This window comes from Kryptolebias marmoratus, linkage group LG10 (genome assembly GCF_001649575.2).
Source record: "Kryptolebias marmoratus isolate JLee-2015 linkage group LG10, ASM164957v2, whole genome shotgun sequence".
Taxonomy (NCBI): Eukaryota; Metazoa; Chordata; class Actinopteri; order Cyprinodontiformes; family Rivulidae; genus Kryptolebias; species Kryptolebias marmoratus.
In genome coordinates this window covers 3,716,449-3,735,924 of record NC_051439.1, presented here as the reverse complement: position 1 = coordinate 3,735,924, position 19,476 = coordinate 3,716,449, and the positions used below count along the sequence as shown (strand labels likewise).

Here is a 19,476-nt window from a genome sequence, read left to right as displayed (position 1 = left end):
TCATGTTTGCAGAACTCTTCAGCTGTTCATTTTTTGACATCTTCTACTCACTTCTTCATACCAGCTTTGGTTCATGTGGCTTGATCATTTCTCACTTACATTCTCAGTGGATGGCAGCGTGTGTGTCACCCTGGTGGGACAGACTTCCTGTTTCCTGTCAGCTGAACCTTCCCACTTCCTGCTGTCCTCCTCTTGCTGCGGTTCCAGTCTTTGAGAGCCCTGCAAACCGAAGAAGTTCCACTAATCAAACATTTGCCTCTGATCAAACCTCTATTTGTTGAGAAATCTGCCTTAGTTCGACATTCAGGGCTGTTTTAGCCCTGAATAAAATGTAAATAATGTGTATTACTCTGACATCATGTTTTTACAATGATTTTGCTGATTCAGATTTAGTTTTTTTCTGGGACACAGCTGCTGCCATCGGGTTTGATCTGCTTCAGCATCAATCGCCCATGTGGAGACTTGAATTGCAAAAAAAAACAGATCCTGAAGCTGCCATGTGACTAACCTTGTGGTTCAGTTCGTCCTCGGCTGTCCTGCTCTCCAGGTGGTCCGCCTCGCCAAAAATCAGCGTTCCACTGCGGCCGACCTTCAAGTGTTTCTTGTACGTGTAGTAAAACTCCACACACTGCGCCACGGTTTTAGTAGTTACCTGCAAACCATAAACACAGTTTGAAGTTCTTTTTTAGATTTAGGCTATCAAGTCAAAAACAGTTTCCAGTTTTATTGCATGATTTACGCTATTGTTTTCATGTTTTTTTAATTTGTCTGTATAATTTTTTTGCAATCTAATTACTTCTGATTACAATATCACATTACTTTGTGATTTTTTAGCTGTTCATGTATAAAACAACAACAACAAAAAAAAACGTTCTGCTCATTTAGAAGACTCGTGCTATGACTACAGGTGTTTTTTCTAACTTTTACAGTTTAACTTAATTTACAAAAACAATCAATCATAGAAAAACATTAAGATCTCTTCAACGCCTTCAAAAACATTGAATGAATAAATTCAAATCTGCTTCAGCGTACTTGCTTTATTTTTCTCATGTTAGGTTACTTTTAGTTTTTTGGCTACGGTTCTCTTACTTTTAGCTTTTAGCTGGTCATTTGCAGCATTTAGATTTTCCCCAGCCTTTTCCTACTCTCAGCTTAGCTTCCAGTTAGCCTTTTGCTGCTTTTAGATTTTCCTCACCTTTAGTTACGTTTCCATAACTTCAGCTAGCCTTTTGCTACCTTTCGTTTTTATCTAATTTTTTGCTACTTCTGCATTCAGCAAGCGTTTTGCCCGTTTTTAGTTTTTAGTTGGTGTTCTGCTTCTTTTAGCTTTAACAACTCAGTTTAAGCTTCTTCAGCAAAGTCATTCAGATCAACATTCACAAAGCATTTTCACAAAAAATGAATTTCTCTAATTTAATTACATTTGTTATGTTTTATGTAATGATATGAACACAGAAAAACTATTTCTAAGATTTACTGGCTGATTGGCCCCATACTTTACAGGAATGTGGATGTTCAGAAGATCTAAATAAACTCATCAAAAATAATAAAATCCTAAAGTGTCATCATTTGCTGATGAGTGCTTGTTGTTTTTTCTTAGGGGGTTAAATTGTTCTGCTTTTTAAAGGACGTCTGATTGTTGAGAGCGCGTAGTGAAGCGTAAGGCGGTGCGTGTAAACATAAATCAAGTCTGAACAAAAAGTTTGACCCCGATTTAAATCATGCTGCACCGTTGTGGGAAAGCAAAGAAAAAGAAGCCTGACAATGACAGTGCAACTAATCAAAGTGGAAATGGAAACCCTGTTCCACGGTGACTGTATTTCCCTTTCCTCCACCCACTCAGTAGGAGAAAACAATATCCCTGCAAGTTTCTGTTCAGTATGGAAGGACTGTTGCCTCTAGAGTCACTAGTTGGCCTTTTCCTGCCACGCACAAGTTAAAAGTTTCCCCTTTTTTGTCTGAAAACGTGCACACACACACACACACACACGCCATACCTCCTTCTGCACCATGAAAAAGTCCTTCTTGTATGCAGCGATCCCCTTGTTGAACAGCCGTCTCTCAGATGCCGTCCAGCTGTCCGATCCTGTGAAGGGAGAAGGAAACGTGTTTAAAAAAAAAAAAAGGGACAGGGCGATTCAACGTGCTTGTTGAGAATTAAACTATAAATAAAAAATAAATTACAAAACTTTTGAACAACTTCTGAAGGGTGCCAATGCAGCTGCTGCCCAAAATTTCAGCATTATTTGTAAAAATCTACCGTAAACTATGAAAAAATGCCTACATTTTGATTTAATGCACAGATTGTAGAAGAAGTATAAATAAAACCAAGATCAAAAGAAATGATAAAACTGCTGCTAGTAGTTCATTAGGATTACCATGGTAACCACACACCTATGTCTGTCACTCCCTGATGGCAAAGTTGATGTCACAGAAACAGACTGAAAAGTAAGCCTTAAACAAGCAGCTGTTGCATGAAAACTATATGTCAGATTTGACAAATTCTTGAACTGTGAGTGGCAGAAAACTGATGGTCACACGTGTGCATTTTCTTTTTTGTCCACACTATTTTATGCAGGAGATATGACAAATAAAAAGACCCTTCATTTCCAGTTTTGAGAACAGAATTTTTGAGCTAAAATCTAGTTGAAGTTTGTTGAAGCTTCAGTGTGAACTCTCTGCACTGTGAAGGGTTGAGAGAAAATCATAAGTCCTAGAGCAGAGAGTGAAACACGAAAATCTACCTAAAATAAGTTGTGGGAGTAACAAGAGTTTGTTTGCAAAAGATCAGAAAATTTCAAACAGCTTCAAAGTTAGTGGGTGACATCATCAACTGTCAGCTTATTTTGGCAAAAATCTGTAAAAATCAAAAAACTTAAACTGTAATTGTGGAACAACCAGTAAAAGATATCAACATGCGAGTTCAGACAAAAAGTCCAACTTTCTGTGACTTGTTTAAACTTTTAAATAATGTTTCTACTGTGAAGCATGTCTGAGCTAGAAACCTCCAAAGAGGGCTGGGTTTTTTGTGTGTTTTGTCAAAATCTCATTGATCCCCATTATATTTTTTCCCTCCGCTCACAGATTTTTTGCGAAATTTGGTCTACGCTGTGGCGTTGCAGTAGTTAGCGCTGTTGCCTCACAGCAAGGAGGTCACAGATTTGCATTGCGGCCTTTCTGGGTGGAGTTTGCATGTTCTCCCTGTGCATACATGGGTTTACTCCAGGTCCTACAGTTTCCTCTCACAGACCAAAAACACTTACTGATAACTCTAAATTGTCCCTAGATGTGACTGAGAGGATGTATGGTTGTTTGTCTTGCTTGTCTCCATGTGTCTCTGTGATGGACTTAAGGTGTGTCCAGCCTCTTGCGTAATAACTGCACAATCTCTCCCACAACTCAGAAAGGAAAAAATGGGTAAAAGAAAATGAATGGATGTCTACGCTCTGCAATGTGCTGCAACAAGAAGTCAAAACACACTATTCCTGATCAAGCTGCTCAGTTCAGTATGGTTTGCATGTTTTATTTCAAAGCTGTGCAACAAGATAGAGGAAAAAGATTTTGAACTGGATAGTGATATGAATGCTTCAGTACTAATCCATCGGCATCCTTAATAACAATCTGAGTGTGCGCTGACACGTTCAGTCCCACCCCCCTTTTAAAACCTCCACACACTTAAAATTACTGGATGAACAATGGCCCCTCCTGTCTTCTGCCTGGGATTAACCACATGCTGTAACCCTGCCCCCCTCTTCACATTGACCCTGACAATCCTCCGCAGTCACACAAGACACCAGCGACACACCACACTCTCACTGCTGCAGCTGCTCTGAGCTTTGAGCTTACTAAGAGGGTTGATTTTTAAGTGATCAGTGGGATCCATGAATTACCCGAGTAATGGTAGTTGGACAAATGATGAGACTTGGGGAGTATTGGGTCCCTCAGCATCAGCATGGACAGAGCAGTCTGAAAAAGAAAGCAGCAGGTTTATGGAAGTTTTTCCAGAAAAAAGTGCTCCAAACTAACTTTCTACACATGTACACCCTCAGATCCAAACAATGACTCAGCAGTTTACATGTGAGCAGTAAATGAGATAAACACCATTCTGGTTTTGCTGCAAATCTTGTGGTGAGTGCATTCAATCATAGTTAGACCCATTCAGCATCAAAGAAAGAAGTAACTATGTGCTCTCGGAGAGAAACCATCAGACCGCTGCAGAGAGTGGGCACTCTGACACCCCCACCCCCATCATAGTTTCCTAGACAACATGAAACCAGTGCTGGTGGCTAAGGTCTGAAATCTTCACTGCAACGTGCTCTGAAAGCCCAGCTGGTACTCTGCATCAGGCTGCAAGGCGACTTCTGCTCACAACTCTTCAGCTGCAGGTTCTGAATAGAAAGATCACTGAGATCTGACACTAAGATCTGCAAGTGTGATAAAAAATAACCAAAACACATTTGGATCTTTTTAATGTTTTTTTTTCCTCCTATAATACAGAATTGTGACCTAATATTTTAAACAACCTATTCTAAAATTGGGCAGCTTTTGTAAAAATCTGAATATTTTTTGAAACTGTTAGCTTCAATGCAGCCATGCACAGCTTTTCACTTTATTATTAATAGATCAGTCCCCCTGAGAGTTTGCAGTCTTTCTGTGATTGCTACGACCCATGAGGTTTGTTATCACGGCAGCTTTTTCAGAAAGTTGTGATGTTATGGAGCTTTGTTTTTTTTTTTTCTTTAACATGGTAAGAACAAATTAATTCACAGAATAAAAAAGCAGCAAGTAACATTTCCAAAAAGAAACTGGATTTCTACAGTATTTATGTTTTAAAATATGGAAAAAAAAACATTTGTTTTGTTCCATACTTATCCAGACCTGGAAAAGACTTAAACCAAATGCCAAACTTTTCAAGACTGTAGGAATTTCACCATTTTAGGAACGATAGTTAAAACCCACGTCGTTTACTGAAAATCTCTGGTTTCCTTTTGATGTGCCAACATACAAGTGCAACCAATGCCCCAACTACTGTTTCTGGTTAATTCAAATATTATTTCACAAAAAACTAATAGGATGACTGAATCATCCACTGATAGAGACTGCCTGACTTGGAAAGTACCACTTAGGATGCTGCCTCAAATCGTTTCGCATCAACCACTATTTCACCTCATTACGAACAGAGAGTACTCTTCCATTTTTGTTTGACTGAACCACATTCAAAGCATTAAACTGTTTGTTTTTATTGACTGGTATAAAATGTTTTATGCAGATGTCAGTTAAGCTCTGATGTCATTAGTGGTCAGAAATAAGGCAGAGGGTGTTTCATTGCTGCAGTAAGGGTGGAGCACTACTGTGTCCAGTCACATAGGTTGGGGGGGGGTTCTTGCAGGTCTTTTTTCTGACCTGCATATTTATGTTTTAAATGTCTTTTCCTGGCAAGGTGCACAAAAGTAAAGTCTAGATAAAAACTGAAACTGACCACACATATTCAGATTACTTCCACTTATAAAGAAAGAAATGTTTTTTTTTAAAAAAGATCTAAAAACATATATCCAAAACTCAAAACTGGCCTCAACTTCCTCTAAAAGAATACAATTAGCTAATAAAAAAAACAGTTTCAGCATCTGCAGCTCTACACAGATGCATCAAGCTGCTTGAGGTAAACAACTAAACAGTTTTACTATCACAGTCATCTCACATCACCAGAGTTTCAGTTCAAAGCAAAGTGAAAATCTAGAAATCAGTCATTTCCGTTCAATAACCAGCTCAAGACAAGCAATACTGAAAATGAACCGAATTAATGCAGACATGTTCTACAAGCACACAGTGGAAAGCAGAACATCTTCCTGACAGATAGAAGAGATCATTTGCCGAATTTGACTGAACAACATAAAAACTGAAAAAACTAGGATGAAGAGCGTGCAAACGCTGGGCTGCAAAATAATACAGCAGGTTTTTAAATTCAAAGCATGGATTTTTTAAAGAAATTTTTCTAATCTATCAATGAATATCCAAATTGTTTAAAGCTCAGCATTAAACAAGCACTACAAAAAAAATCTATTAATTAAAATTCATAAGTTAATAATAATGAATGAAGGTAAAATAATAAATTTAACGGCATCAGAATACTGTAAAAAAAGTCTGGGAATGAAAATATGTTGTTGTTCTTTCAGCTTCTCCCTGTGACAAAGTGAGCAAACTTGCACCAAAGATTTGGCAATTGTTTTACGCAGGATGCCCTTCCTGTCGCAACCTGGGCTCGAACATGCAGCCTCACGAACACAAGACCGTAGCTCTGACCATTTAGGATGAAATGTGTCCATGTGTTTCAGTACAAATTCTGGCTCCAGCCCAAACTGGAAAGCAGCTCATTTTTCTATTATTCAGAGGAATTCCTGTGCAGTTAGTCAGTATGAACTCACCATTATGTCCCCTCTGCACTCATACAGACAATGGTGGGCTAACTCCTGGTTGGTGCCTCCTCCACACAAAACACTGGAGCAGGCCAGGTGCATGAGGTCGTCCACTGAAACAAACAATGATTGCAACAGATTTGAAAAGGTTTGGTATTTAAAAAAGTACTATGAAACATTCAAAAAAATAAATCAAGAGAAAATCTATTTACTTTAACGTTACACAAACACTCTTAGTTCAGCACTGACTGTAACATGTTTGACTCACCCTTCTTCTGAAAGTCTGATTTTTCCTCCAGTTCATTCAGTGGAGCCCAAACCAGTGCCGCTCGATGGTGATCCAGCTCAACAGCTGACCGCTGCCTCAGCTCCGGCACCTCCGCCTGGTACCGAGACCCAATATTTATCCGCCTGGGAAAAAGAATGATTATTGTCAGCACATTAGGAGTGTCTATTTTACACACGACACCACTCATGGTTCATCTCTCTCGTAACGCAGGTAACGACATGAATAATCCCATAAATACATGCAAACCTTAAATAAGGTTCCTAGAAGCTTACTAATCAAATAAAACCTGTTATCTTTGAGTTTCAGTAGTAAAGATTATGCTGCTGTGAAGTGTTTGCTGTGTGTTCTGGGAGCTTCCCTTAGAAAAAGAGTTTAAAAGCTGAGCTGCTGTGGTTCTTATGTGTTTTGGAGTAGCTGGGACAAAGTGAAAGCATAAATTGGGGGATGCTGCACTAGTTCTTCACTGACTAACCATTGGGCCGATGACATCAGTCAGTTTGGATGATGAAACCCTGTACACTACATCTTTTTGTTGATTAAGCTACGAACACAATCCGCTCCCTTCCCCCACCCACTACATATCTCAAAAACGTCCCAGTTATCATAAGCAGAGTTTGAAACCATCTATGCGCCATGTTGCGCAAACCCAAACAGCACATCAGCACAAACACCTCATGCCAACTGTCAAGCACAGCAGTGGAGGCGTGATGAAATGGGCTTGTTTTGTTCTTTAAAAAAACAAATCAGAACATCCATACTTTTTTGATTGTTTCTGTAAGCTGTTTTTAAAAAACAACAACAACAAAAAAAACATCCAAACATACCGTGTGCTATTTTAGCCATTCATCTAGCAAAACGTTCAGCTCATTCAAGAGGAGTGCTACTACTTATGTTTTTTCTTATTTTTAAACTTTTCAAGTATTTAATTGTATTTACAAATATTTTCCCTAAAGAAATACACTAAGATCTATTCAAGTCCTTTAAAAATAAAGTTCTATTGGTCCATTTTTGTCTTCTAATGATACTTTTAGCCAGCCTTTTGCTACTTTTACTTACCAATCTAATACCTATTTAAGCTACCGTTCTGCTATATTTAGTTAACTATTTACTTTCAGCTAGCAGTCTGGCACTTTTAGCTTCTAACTACCATTCTGCTACTATAACCTTTAGCTAGTGTTTTGCACCTTTTAGGTAGTGTAATGCTTGTTTAAACTTTAACAACTCAGTTTCAGCTTCTTCAGTGATTTTCAGCTGTCATTCAGCAGTTACTATGTTTGCAGAAAATGAAACTTCTGTAGTTTATTTTATTTTTATAATTTGTGAGGATCAAGAGAAATAACGGGCTTCTAAAACAGTTTTTTCACTTTAAAATGTTTTTATTCTGCATTAAAAACAAAAGATACCCTTTATATTTTGAGGGAAGAAAACAACTTTTGCCAATAGCATTTGACCTGGCAAAGACTAAAATAACCCAGATTAAAAGAATTTCCATAGAAGAGCTCCTTCTGTTTTCATCTTGCCAAATTCACTTGAGTTCCTGTGGTTTTTATTTCCATTCTTCAAGTTTGTTTCAGGTTAAGACTACTTCTACTTCTGCTGAGTTAGTCACAAGCAAAGCAGCCTAACAGACCACGCTGTGGCTCCTCTTTGCAGCCTAGTTTATTTACTTCAAATTGGTTAAAGAAAATACATCTGGATTTTACTTCTTTTTTGAGGCTTTTGAAAGTATTGCTTAAGATTAGCTTTATTTGCAAACTGAAAGTTGATCTTGAACTTGTCAACAAAAAGTATTTTGGAGTTCAATGTGATGCCATCTGTTTCGACAGCTGAAGCCTGACTGAAGTTGGATCAAGCAACAAGACAATGATCCCGAGCACTGGAGCAAATACACAACAGAATGACCGAAAGAAATCAAGGTGGTACAATAATTCATTCAAAGTCTAGATCTCATTTTGATTCAAATTTTATTTTGAAACCTCGAGGACTGTCCATAAAAAACCCTAATAAAATCTCACTGAACAGATGCAACATTGTGAAGAACAGGGCAAAACTTCTCAACAACAGTGAGAGAGATTGATGAGTTTAAAGACAATATGAAGAATTCAAGGTACTGCTGTTTAAAATGGTTCTATAAGCTGATTTAGTTTGTTCATATACGGTTTCTGTTTTTCAGCTCAGTTATTGTTAAATATAAAATGACATGGTGTATTATGTCACATTTTATTGTTCTGACTGAACGGACTACTTTTTTATGACCTGACAAATGAACCTCAGAAGGGTTGGCTTACTTTGGCTAAATGACTAAGTATGTAGGTTTCACTGAATCCATCTAGGTGTGTTTCAGTCTGATTTTCATATGACTGATGTGAAATATGAACTGCATATAGCAAAACACCTGCCAATTACATTATGACTAAAGTATCTTGTGAAATTTTAGGAAAGGGTATAGTGGCTGTAGTAAACACTGGTCAGAAGGTGGAAAGCAAAGCAAGAAGAAAAAGAAATAAACAGTGTTCAGGTTTCATCTACAGCAGTGTTTCCCAATCATACTGCCCGGCATGTTTTAGATTCAGGTGTCCTGAAGCAGGGAAACAGCTAAGACATGCAGGGCAGTTGTGCCCCGAGGACCAAGGTTGGGAAACGCTGGTCTATACAAGCAGAAGGAGCTCATCAGTCATCTGGTTACACATCAGAAATTACTCAGAGGAGGTGTTACCACTCACACACGGGAACAATAATTTTTTTCTAAAAAGAGCAAAAACAGCATTAAAGATGTTTTTGTAGATTAAGTTTCAAGATATTTTTATATAATTTTTCTATTATCTTTTTGGCATTAAAACAGTTTAGCATGTGTGTGCTGATTAATTCCTGTAAAAAATGGCCTAGTGTTGTTAAAAGTAAAGAAAGTGGGGTTCTGTGGGGAGGCGATGAATAATGAACATCTTACCTGTTGCAGATGACTCTTTGAATGACCTCAATTTGATGAAATAAAGCTTAATCAATTATGAACAATTTGACAAACTAATGGCTAATTTAAGCAGAGCCAAGACCTTAATGAGTTGCTGACCTCTTAAAAAAAAATTGCACTTGAACTAGTCGTTAGGTTGACAGTCTGGTCAGAATACATTTTGTTTTTCCAAACAGAGGTCATTCAAAGAACTAGATATTATTTTTTCCTAAAATTTTCCCAGAACCCCACTTAAAAGAAGAAGAAGAAAAAAAGAATTGTCCCATTAACTCACACCAAAAGTCTTCTACATGTACAAGGCATCCTGAGATTTTGAAAAAAAAATGCAGCTGTGGGAAGCATAAGGACATTGTCAGAGTTATCAAAAAGGCCACTAAGATTATAGCCAACAGAAATTCAAGACAATTATTTATGACGGGAGCTCAAGGGAGGAGCTGATCATGTAAACCATTGCTGTTACTATGTAAATCAATCAGAGCATCTTCCAGATTAAAGCTTGAACATATGCAATAAACACATTAATTGCTTATGCAGGTTTATGCCTTTCAGTTAGAGACCTTTTTCTGTTTGCTTGGAACAAAATGTGGCACTAATGTTAGCTGTGGATGACAGGAAAATAGTCTCTGTGGTAACAGCGCTGGAGCATATGGTCGCATTAATTGACGGGTTTTGAATTTCACGAAGTATGTGTTCTCCTCCGAGACAGTTTATGATTCAAGTTGTGTTTTGATTTCTTGCTGGCATGGCTATTATTCTAGCTAAAGATAATGCATGCTTTGGAACACCCATGTAATTTCTTTGAAAATGTCACACAACCCTCCAAACCAACCACTGAGGAGGAAGGAAAAATAAGGATTCGGGAAATACTCACGGCTCAATGCTAACTGGAGTGGTCTCACTCATAGCAGACAAAACGGGTGGTGTGATGTCGCAGCTGTCTAAGAAAGAACAAATTACAGTCATGGACAAAACTACTGACTCAGCTTGCACTCAAATTACTAATATGCTCTAATATAAAGTTGTCTATTAGGAAATAAGTGGAAGATAGTTCTTAAAAGTGTGCACAGCTTCAAATACGGCAACATCTTTTACTTACTGGAACGCAATAAGCTGCGTGTAGCTGATTTGGGAGTTACAGGGGGAGGCAGGCCGGGGCCGCTGGCTGCAGCAGACGACAGGAAAGTAGAGAAGTAAAGGCCGGAGCCTTCTCGAACAGGGCTGAGGATCGGCGGGGGCGTGTAGGGGGGCATCGTGATGGCGTTGTCGGTGAGGCGAACAGGGGAGCGAAGGTGGCTTTGGTAGGGCGTGATGCTGGAGTAGACGGGTGGGGCAATGAAAAAACTGGGCTTGGGTGGAGGGATGAAGAGCGGTTCAGGCCGCGGACGTCGTTTAGACTTCTTGCCGTCGTCGTCTTTCTCCCCCTCTGTGCCATCATTCTGGGATACAAAAATAAATTTAAGAGGTTACTTTATTCACAAAAATATTTTTGTGTGCTGTCAAATATTCTTTCAAACACTGTAGAAATATGCAATAAAACAACTAAATTATGATTTCCTTGAAGGAATGCATATCACCTGCTGCCTTCCATGCCAGAGTTACAGCTGTTTTGGTCAAACCTTGTAAACGTTACACGTAGTTTCGTGCAAAGTCTTGTGAGATGTGTTGAGAACTACTCTCAGCTATTACCATACCAAGACTGTACATACAACAGCTGTTGCCCAGGTTCTTCACCAGTCTAAGTTTTATGAGAAAGTGTCAAAGAGAAAGCCACTGTTGGAAAAAAAAACTCATTAAATCTTGACACAAGTCTCTAAACAATCTATACAAACTAGTTAAGATTTAATCAGAGTTTTCTTCGATAGTGATTTTCTGTTTGCCACTCTCCACTAAAACTCCTGGGCAACAGTGTCTGTAAAATTGACGGATTTTTAGCCATTTTTCTATTTGCTAAGGTTGATTAGCTGTGGCAGCCGTCTTATATTGGGTCAATCAGTTGTAGGTGCACATCCAATGATTACTTCCTGAGAATTTAGTCATGCTGCTAAAGGTTTAGACTGCTGGAGGACAAATTGACCACATTTCTTCACTCTACTGCTGTCTTTACTTGTTCTACTGTAATTATTGTTATCATCAACGTGTGTTTTTCTTTGTTTTTCATCCAACAGAAACTACACCTGGACCAGTCATTCTGCGTTTATTTGTGTCTCTTTCTTGACCTCTCAAACCCCAGCCGGCCAAAGCAGATGGCCACTCATCCAGAGCCTGGTTCTGCTGGAGGTTTCTTCCTGTTAAAAGGGAGTTTTTTTTCTTTCCACTGTTCCCTATATGCTGCTCAGGATGGGAGACTGTGATGAGGTGAAGATTCAACGCAATCTGCTGACTTCCTCAGATAGATAACTTTTACTAATTGGCTTTTTACAATGTATGTGAAGGTTTTTGAACAGTGCCCTGAGACGACATTTGTTGTAACTTGGCGCTATATAAATAAACTGAATTTAATTCAAATCTGTCCAGAGGTTCATGAAATGTTTTGCGTAAATACGGAAAGATACAAACAGACACAAATGAACAGGCAATAACATTACCACCCTTTCAAACCCTGCTCATAAAGCTCTTCTGAGAAATACGGAAAAAAAGGGCACCCTATCCTCAACTGTATGGCACATAACGTACAGCATCCTAAACCCTGCTAATCTGTCCGATCTGGGACAGGCCAACCAGTTCATCTAATCCCCCTCCAATGACAGAGGGAAAGGGAGAAAATAGGAATAGGAGACGCATACAGTAGAATATAGTGGGGGCAGGGCGAGAGTGTTGGTGGTGTTAACTCAAGGATTCATACATGGAATTAAAGCAGGCAAAAAAACCAAACTGATGAGGATGAATTAACACCTGATAATCACTCACAGCCCTGTCAAGATTCCTTGAACAGTTTATCTTAAACAAATATTTTTTTAAAAAGCAACATTCCTTGGAGAAATGTATATTGCCTGCCCCCTTACTTGTCAAAGTTTGAAATAAAATTTTATGCAATCTGTTAGCGTTTAGACTATGTGTTGAGGATGAATCTCAGCAACTGTTACACCAGATTTTAGATCAATATCCGTAAAACTAACTCAGTCACGGTTTCCCCCAGCGTTTTATAAGCCTTGCGGGCCGCGCAAGGGTGCGCGCGCCAACAGTGCTGTCACGCTGTCTCTGCGCGGTGTCTTGTCATGCACGTTTTGTAAATTGGGGCGGACCGTGTGCGCGCCGCGCTCCGTTCAAAATGGACGATTTTGCTGCTCTAGCGGAGCTGGTTCGCCTGTATCAACATTTATATGATCCCTCTGCGAGAGATCACAATAATAATAAAATGGTTCAAATCTCATGGAAGGAGATTACTGCCGCAGTCAATGAAAAAGGAGTGTTTATAGACCAGAGAGGGAAGAAATATTAGTTCTATGATGGGCGAATCACAACCAAAGCAAAAAGATCAATAAAAGTCAAACTGAATGCCTCAAGTTTAAACATCCTCTCTGTATCACAGCCAGAACTAAAACAGCTCTTCCTCCTGAATACGTGCAGCCATATGATGTGACAACCATCTGCTCTCTTTTTTTTTTTTTTACCATATTTCCACTGGTTACGTAGCGTACTGCCCCCTGACTTTTTGGAGAATACTGCTCTAACGTAAGCGCCAAGTATAAACGCCTCCACCGCACGCTCAGGTCAGCACGCTGTTCACGGAGCCCTGCGTGAACAGCCCTAATGAGCCCTGAGGCCTAGCCACGGTCAGCTACCTGGAGTTAGCAGGTCGCTGGAACCACAGCAATAAACATGGAACGAGTGGGTTTAACCAAAAATGGTTAGTTGAGCCGAAATTCAGCGGGTGGCTTTTCAAGACTGAATATGGTAAGCATGTTTTGTGCTTAGTGAAAATATTATCCGTGTTTAACAGTAAAATTATGCTATTAAATTCAGCATTAGATAAGCACAGTACAGTACAGCATCTCTCTGTTTTTCAGAGTTCTCTGTTGTTATTCATTGGCCTTGATGTGAGACGTGTGTTGGTGCCTTGTTTGCACTTTTTCATTTATGTTAATTTAATTTATTTGTAAATGTGACTTGAATTAGGATTTAAATTAGGTGCAAACAATTAGTATTTATTTTAATTGTATTTTTGTTTAAAAAAGTATTTCAAAAGTGCCTTTTTGTAAAAACTGTAGTTGTGTAAATATTTGGCACAAATATCTTACAATATCACTTAATAAATAGCCATATTTCCAACTTTCCTGTCAACTTTAATCTTTTTTTTTTCCAAATCACGGTCGGCCGGCGAACGGCCGGCGAACGGCCACCTACCACCGGGCTTAGCCTCTTTTCTGAGGGAAACCCTGTGAGTTATAGACGTTTGTGTTTTCTAAGGTTGATTGGCTGTGGCGGCCAGCCTGAATCAGGTGGACTCCTATAGTTAATCAGTTATAGAGGTACATCTAATAATTAGTTTCTGAGAGTTTCATTGAAATTTGTCCAATAGTTCATAAGATATTTTCCTAACAAACAAACACACACAGACAATTACATTATTGCCCATCTTTTGGCAGCAGGCATATATACAGAAACCAGGAGAAAAATTAAGGCACTCACCTCCAAACTTTCAGTCAAGGAGTTCCTCAGTGAGCGTCTGCGGGTGACGATTACTGAGGGTTTGTGATCTGCACGACCGAAGTCCTGGGCATTTGGAGGCCTGTGAGGCCAGTTCGATGCCAGAGCTGCTTCATCTCTGCCCGGAGAGGAAGTTTCCTGTCTCCGAACAGGAACTGATACAGGGATGACAAGTGGAAGAAAGCTGTCGTCTCGAGGCCGCTTAGCATTCATTCCTTCTGGTTCGGTGGGGCTCCACGGCCTGTGAGGCTCCTAAACAACATGGCAGATTAAAAAATTGTGATGCAATAATTTAGAACTGCTTTTCTCTAAAAACATTGATCATTTAAGGACTTAAAATGCACACATATCTTCATTCTGAGTATCGGTCACTGCAAACGTAAAGGCTTAGACTCTTGAGACAGTTACAGACTGACGGAGAAGCAAAAATGAAAGCGAATTCAAATTTTCACCTTGTTGCAACACTTGGAACTGCAACTTAGTTATGACAGCAAGCATGAAGAGGAATGTCACCCTCTAACAGCTGTACACAGCTGTAGCCTTACTTTTGAACTAAGCTGTGGCCACCATATTGAATTAGGTTGACTCCCAAAGGTAATCATTTGTAAATGTGAACCCAATAATTACTCTGAGAGTTTCACATTATCACTCTTTTATCTTCGGCGGCGGGCGAGAATAAAAACGCAATATTAAAATTCGTGTTAAGATGTTGCTTTCAGCTTTAAATGTATTAATAAATCCCCAAACTCCAAATCATTTTCATGCAATTAATTTAAATAGTGCCAATTCACACCAAATGTCATCTCAGGTCACTATACGATAGGAAAAACAAGTCCACAACATATTTCTAATTCAGTCTAAAACAAATCCAGATTCAAATCCGAATCATAAAGTGAACTGCCAAAAAACAAACAAACATTTCAAACAGAATGCAGAAAATCTTTCCAAGACAGTCAATTGGGTCTCACCCACAATTTCAAACTACTGAGCACAGCTCTTAAGAGACACAATTTACAACACGTCAAGGGAACTGTCCCCTTCACATTCTTCACATTTTCTTCTCGGAGAAACCACAATAAGCGAGCATCAGCAGCTTGTGCACTTAAGAGCTGCAATCAGCTCCGGACTGGACCGACTTCAAAACAATCAAAAGCACCACATCGCACCACATCATAAGACAGCTAAAAAGGCAAGATGCCCGCTGCATCGTCATGGGCAGAGAGGCACGTAGCACTCTGGCTACACCTGGTTCTGCGCTTATTATTGTACGTGGAAAACTCCAGCCTTTACACCAGAGCTATGGAGAGATTCTGCTGAGCACTGCAGGCCAGGCAACCCTGAACCCCCACCTTAACAGAGGCGGGGGGAGGGAATGCTGGAGCGCAAGTGGGGGGAGGTGTGCAGGCATGTAACCAAACACACAGCCTGTGTGATCAGCTACTCATGAGGCAAATTCAGGGCACGGCCAAGCTGCTCTACAAACACACTGACTAAATGCTGTTTGGCAACAGGACTTGTTGCACAATTGAGACGCTCAGCGCATAAACACAGATAAGACTTAATACAGTAAGGATAATTTACCAGGTTTGTACCTGAAAGCTGTTCGCAACGAACACGTTTACCCTGTAGCAACACTCATGGTGGAAAAGTCTTACTTTGGCTCCAGGTTTTTCCCCTTCGAGGCAGAGCTGAGCAGCTCAGTTTGTGGCGTACACTTAGCCGGGTGCTGATTACACTCGGCATCTCTTCCAGCAACACGCTAATCACAAACAACACGAGCTTTGGCACACTTTTTCTGGCAGTCAAATAGGCCGTTTGCTCCATTTTACTCTCCTGTTTGGGGAGTTTAGGTCCCAGCCCAATTAAATCCAAGGATAATGCAAGAGAAATAGATTTTTCAGCTCTTGTTAAAGTTTTTTACAATTAAGACGTCAAGACTGAAGTGACGAGTTCAGATTTACAATTCTGTACTGGGTTTCAGAACACCCAGTTTTTTTCGATAAGGTCTCTTCTTTGTGTTAATGTAAAACAGATGAGAATAAATGAATGTGCAAAACAATAAGTAAAATTCAGAAAAGAGTGAAGAGATTAATCTTAGCATATTTTAAAATTGTCTACATTACAGCTATTTCCACCCATCTTCTTTTATATTCTATGCTTGTTCAATTCCACCATATTTGTCTACCTACACAGCCTAATGTAGGTCAATCGCAAGACTCAAGCTTCATGTGGTTTTCGGCGGATTTAGCTCTGTGCTTTGTTTACACTGAGTGTGTATCCGTATTTCAGAACTGCATATCAATATATTTGGAAAACTACTGGAGTAAACTCTTTCAAACTGCACCACTTGATCCAGTTCAGGATAAACTTTTTTATGTTTGATTTACACGTTGCAGTCATTAGATTTAAACTAATTATTTATTTACCTTCTCGTGTGATGGGGATTTCCGTTCAGCCGCCTCTTGTGCCAGCAGCTCCAGGTTGACCTCCTGGGACACGCGGCGTTTCCTCCGCGTGCTTTGGATAACACCTGTGGGTGCCGCCTGGACGTCACGGGCCCCGTTTTCGGACCCTTGTAGCCCAGAGTGATCTGAAGATGCAGGGAGAAAAGGGTTTTCAGATGGTGCCCCGCCTTCCTTGGAGAGCCGTCGAGATCGGCGAAGCTGCGTCTGCCCGGCGGGTTCAGAGCGCAGAGGAGGCTGCAGCGGATCGGATGGCTGCTGGGGTTCTGGTGTGATGTCCTGGATCATGGGTTCCTGGATCTTTGGGGGAGCCAGAGCAGAGGACTCCTGGGAGTGCACCACCACAGGCTGTGGATGGGGGTGTGCATTCTGTGCAGCAGGGTAATAGTCAAGCACATGAGTGTTTTGTTGTTGCAACTGCTGATATGGCATTTGCTGTTGAATCTGGAGCTGTTGCATCTTTTGTTGCTGCTGCTCATGGTGCAATTGTTGCTGCGTGTGTTGATGCTGAATGATATGATGGTGCTGAATTTGCTGCTGGATGACAGGATGTTGTTGTTGGCGTTGTATTTGTTCTGGATTCTGCAGCGGCTGCAGGTGATGTGAGGGTTTAGCATTAGATGCAGAGTAGTTAGGCGGGTTTGGTAGTGTGGTCCTGCTCCCCTGGAAGGTCTGGTAGTACGCCGGCAGGTGCTGCTTGGGCTGACCAAAGGCCAACTGGAAAGGCTGTAAGACTGAGCTACCCGCAGGGTGGGATGCAGTCTGCTGCTGAGGGTTCAAGACTCCAGGTTTCAGCGTCTCCTGAAAGACCTGGGGCTGCTGCTGCTCCCACTCCAGCACCCGAGACTTAGCTGCATCCCTGTACGCTTCCACTGCTGATTTGTCCGCCGCTCTATTTGTGGCTTGCTGATGTGGCTGCAAGCTTGATGTCTCGTGCATTGATTTCACAAAAGTGTTCGGGGTCCGTGAGTAATCCGCAAAGTTTGGCCCCCAGTTAGGCATGGTCCAAGAGGCAGCTCTCTGCTGCTGGGACAGTGACGGTTGCTGCTGCTGACTGGGCTCCTGGTGAGTCCACTTCATTGGCACAGTTTGCTGATAGTGACCCCTGCTCTGGTCCCCCTTATCTGGGCTGAAGATGACAGAGTTGAGGTACATGTGAGGGCCCTCTGGGTTGGAGGTCACAGTACTCGCTGCCTCACTCTGTCCAGGGTCTGAGGCAGTGCCGCTGGGGGCATAGTACGCCCCATCAGGGAGCTGTGAAGTCTCCTTCATTGAGTCTCCACTTTGATCGTTAAAAAATGTGATACGTTTGCCTGTTCTTTTGGCGCTGGCTTTCTGCTGGGCTGGTACACTCATGACAGGCATGAATACACCGAAGCAGGTTCTTTATCAAACCAAGTTCTTTTCTGGACTTTATCAACATAAAAACAACAAATACATAAGCTAAGGTATACTTGGGCATTCACTGTGAAATTAAGCCATATAACGTCTGTGCAAGAAGAATTCAGCTCAACTGAGATGATCCTCTGCTCCCTCAGAAGTTCTTTGTGACGTTTGCAAAGGTCTCCCGCCAGGGCGAAACAGATCTGAAGAAGTCTGCGTGTTCTTCTCATTCATGGGCAACACCCTGTAAAGAGCAAAAGAGACAGAGGTCAAGACTTGGGCAATCAGAACAAAAAGGTCTCCAAAGAAGGGGGGTCCATTAGCATGAGCCGGGTAAAAACCTGCTGTTTGCTTTATCAACAACAGACCTGAAAGGTATCGGGTGTGAGAACAGTGCAGGGGAGGGGCAGGTCTACTTGCTGGCTCACAGGACAAATGCACTGCAATCATACAGGAAAGTAAATGCAGTATATGACCTGACCTGAGTTTATTAGTGGAAACACAGGAAAGTAGGTAATAGAGATTGTTTAATCAATAGTTACTGGAAATGTCATTACAGGACGTCAATGCAGTGTCTTTAAAAGTGATATCTCACTGATTCAATCTACTGGAGTACAATTTAAATATGACACCAGGCAGTTTTGAACCAGTTTTTCAATAAATATTATTCATCACCAGAAAGTCACATGACATTCAGAAGAGTCCTTTATGAATGTCGTTTGCATTGTTGCAGCTCATTGAGATACCATCTTAAGACCTCACCCACACAGAAATGCTTTTTCCAAAATATTCTTGTAAACTTGGAGCCATTTCTAGAAATATCTTCATTTATACGCAAACGCAGAAAATGATGCAAAACGCTGTAGTAACTAGGCCTGTGTGTGGTGCTGTAACACTGCCGCCATGAAAATATACAAAAAACAGGAAACAAGACGTGTATGGTTTACGCGCATGCTCCACAAACTGCAAACACAACAAGAAAGAAAAAGAAATAGACGAGGTGGTAGTGCTTGGCGATATAACAATACATATCGTGGGGACGATAGAAAAGTGTCTATCGTGATATATTTTCTTCTATCGTTTCTGTCGTTTCTATCATAATTGTATCAGTGATTCATGTAAATATTTCATAACGTAGGCTACGACTAATGTATTAGTGTTGTCACTTTGCATACATTCAGTTTATATAAGTGATAAATAAGAAGAAAAAATAACTATTTTGCGAAGAACCTCTGTTTTGCGACATGACGCTGCTTTACGTGTGGGTTTGCGACATGCTTTACGGCAGCGGCTTTCTGTGCGGCGCCGTGTTTT

General features: G+C 40.6%; 1 protein-coding gene across 2 annotated transcripts in view; it reads right to left on the bottom strand.

Annotated features, from left to right (window-relative positions):
• Window positions 1-19,476, bottom strand: part of mideasb (mitotic deacetylase associated SANT domain protein b) — a 32,065-nt gene that overhangs the window by 6,167 nt on the left and 6,422 nt on the right. For both annotated transcript variants that reach the window (XM_017421574.3, XM_017421572.2), the window contains exons 2-11: window positions 16,744-18,406; window positions 14,300-14,569; window positions 10,767-11,106; window positions 10,542-10,608; window positions 6,682-6,824; window positions 6,423-6,526; window positions 3,891-3,966; window positions 1,998-2,086; window positions 509-652; window positions 100-219 (exon numbers count right to left, since the gene is read on the bottom strand). In XM_017421574.3, the coding sequence (XP_017277063.1) occupies window positions 100-219; window positions 509-652; window positions 1,998-2,086; window positions 3,891-3,966; window positions 6,423-6,526; window positions 6,682-6,824; window positions 10,542-10,608; window positions 10,767-11,106; window positions 14,300-14,569; window positions 16,744-18,144 (2,754 nt within the window). In that variant the 5' untranslated portion in view covers window positions 18,145-18,406. The remainder of the gene's footprint in view (window positions 1-99; window positions 220-508; window positions 653-1,997; window positions 2,087-3,890; window positions 3,967-6,422; window positions 6,527-6,681; window positions 6,825-10,541; window positions 10,609-10,766; window positions 11,107-14,299; window positions 14,570-16,743; window positions 18,407-19,476) is intronic.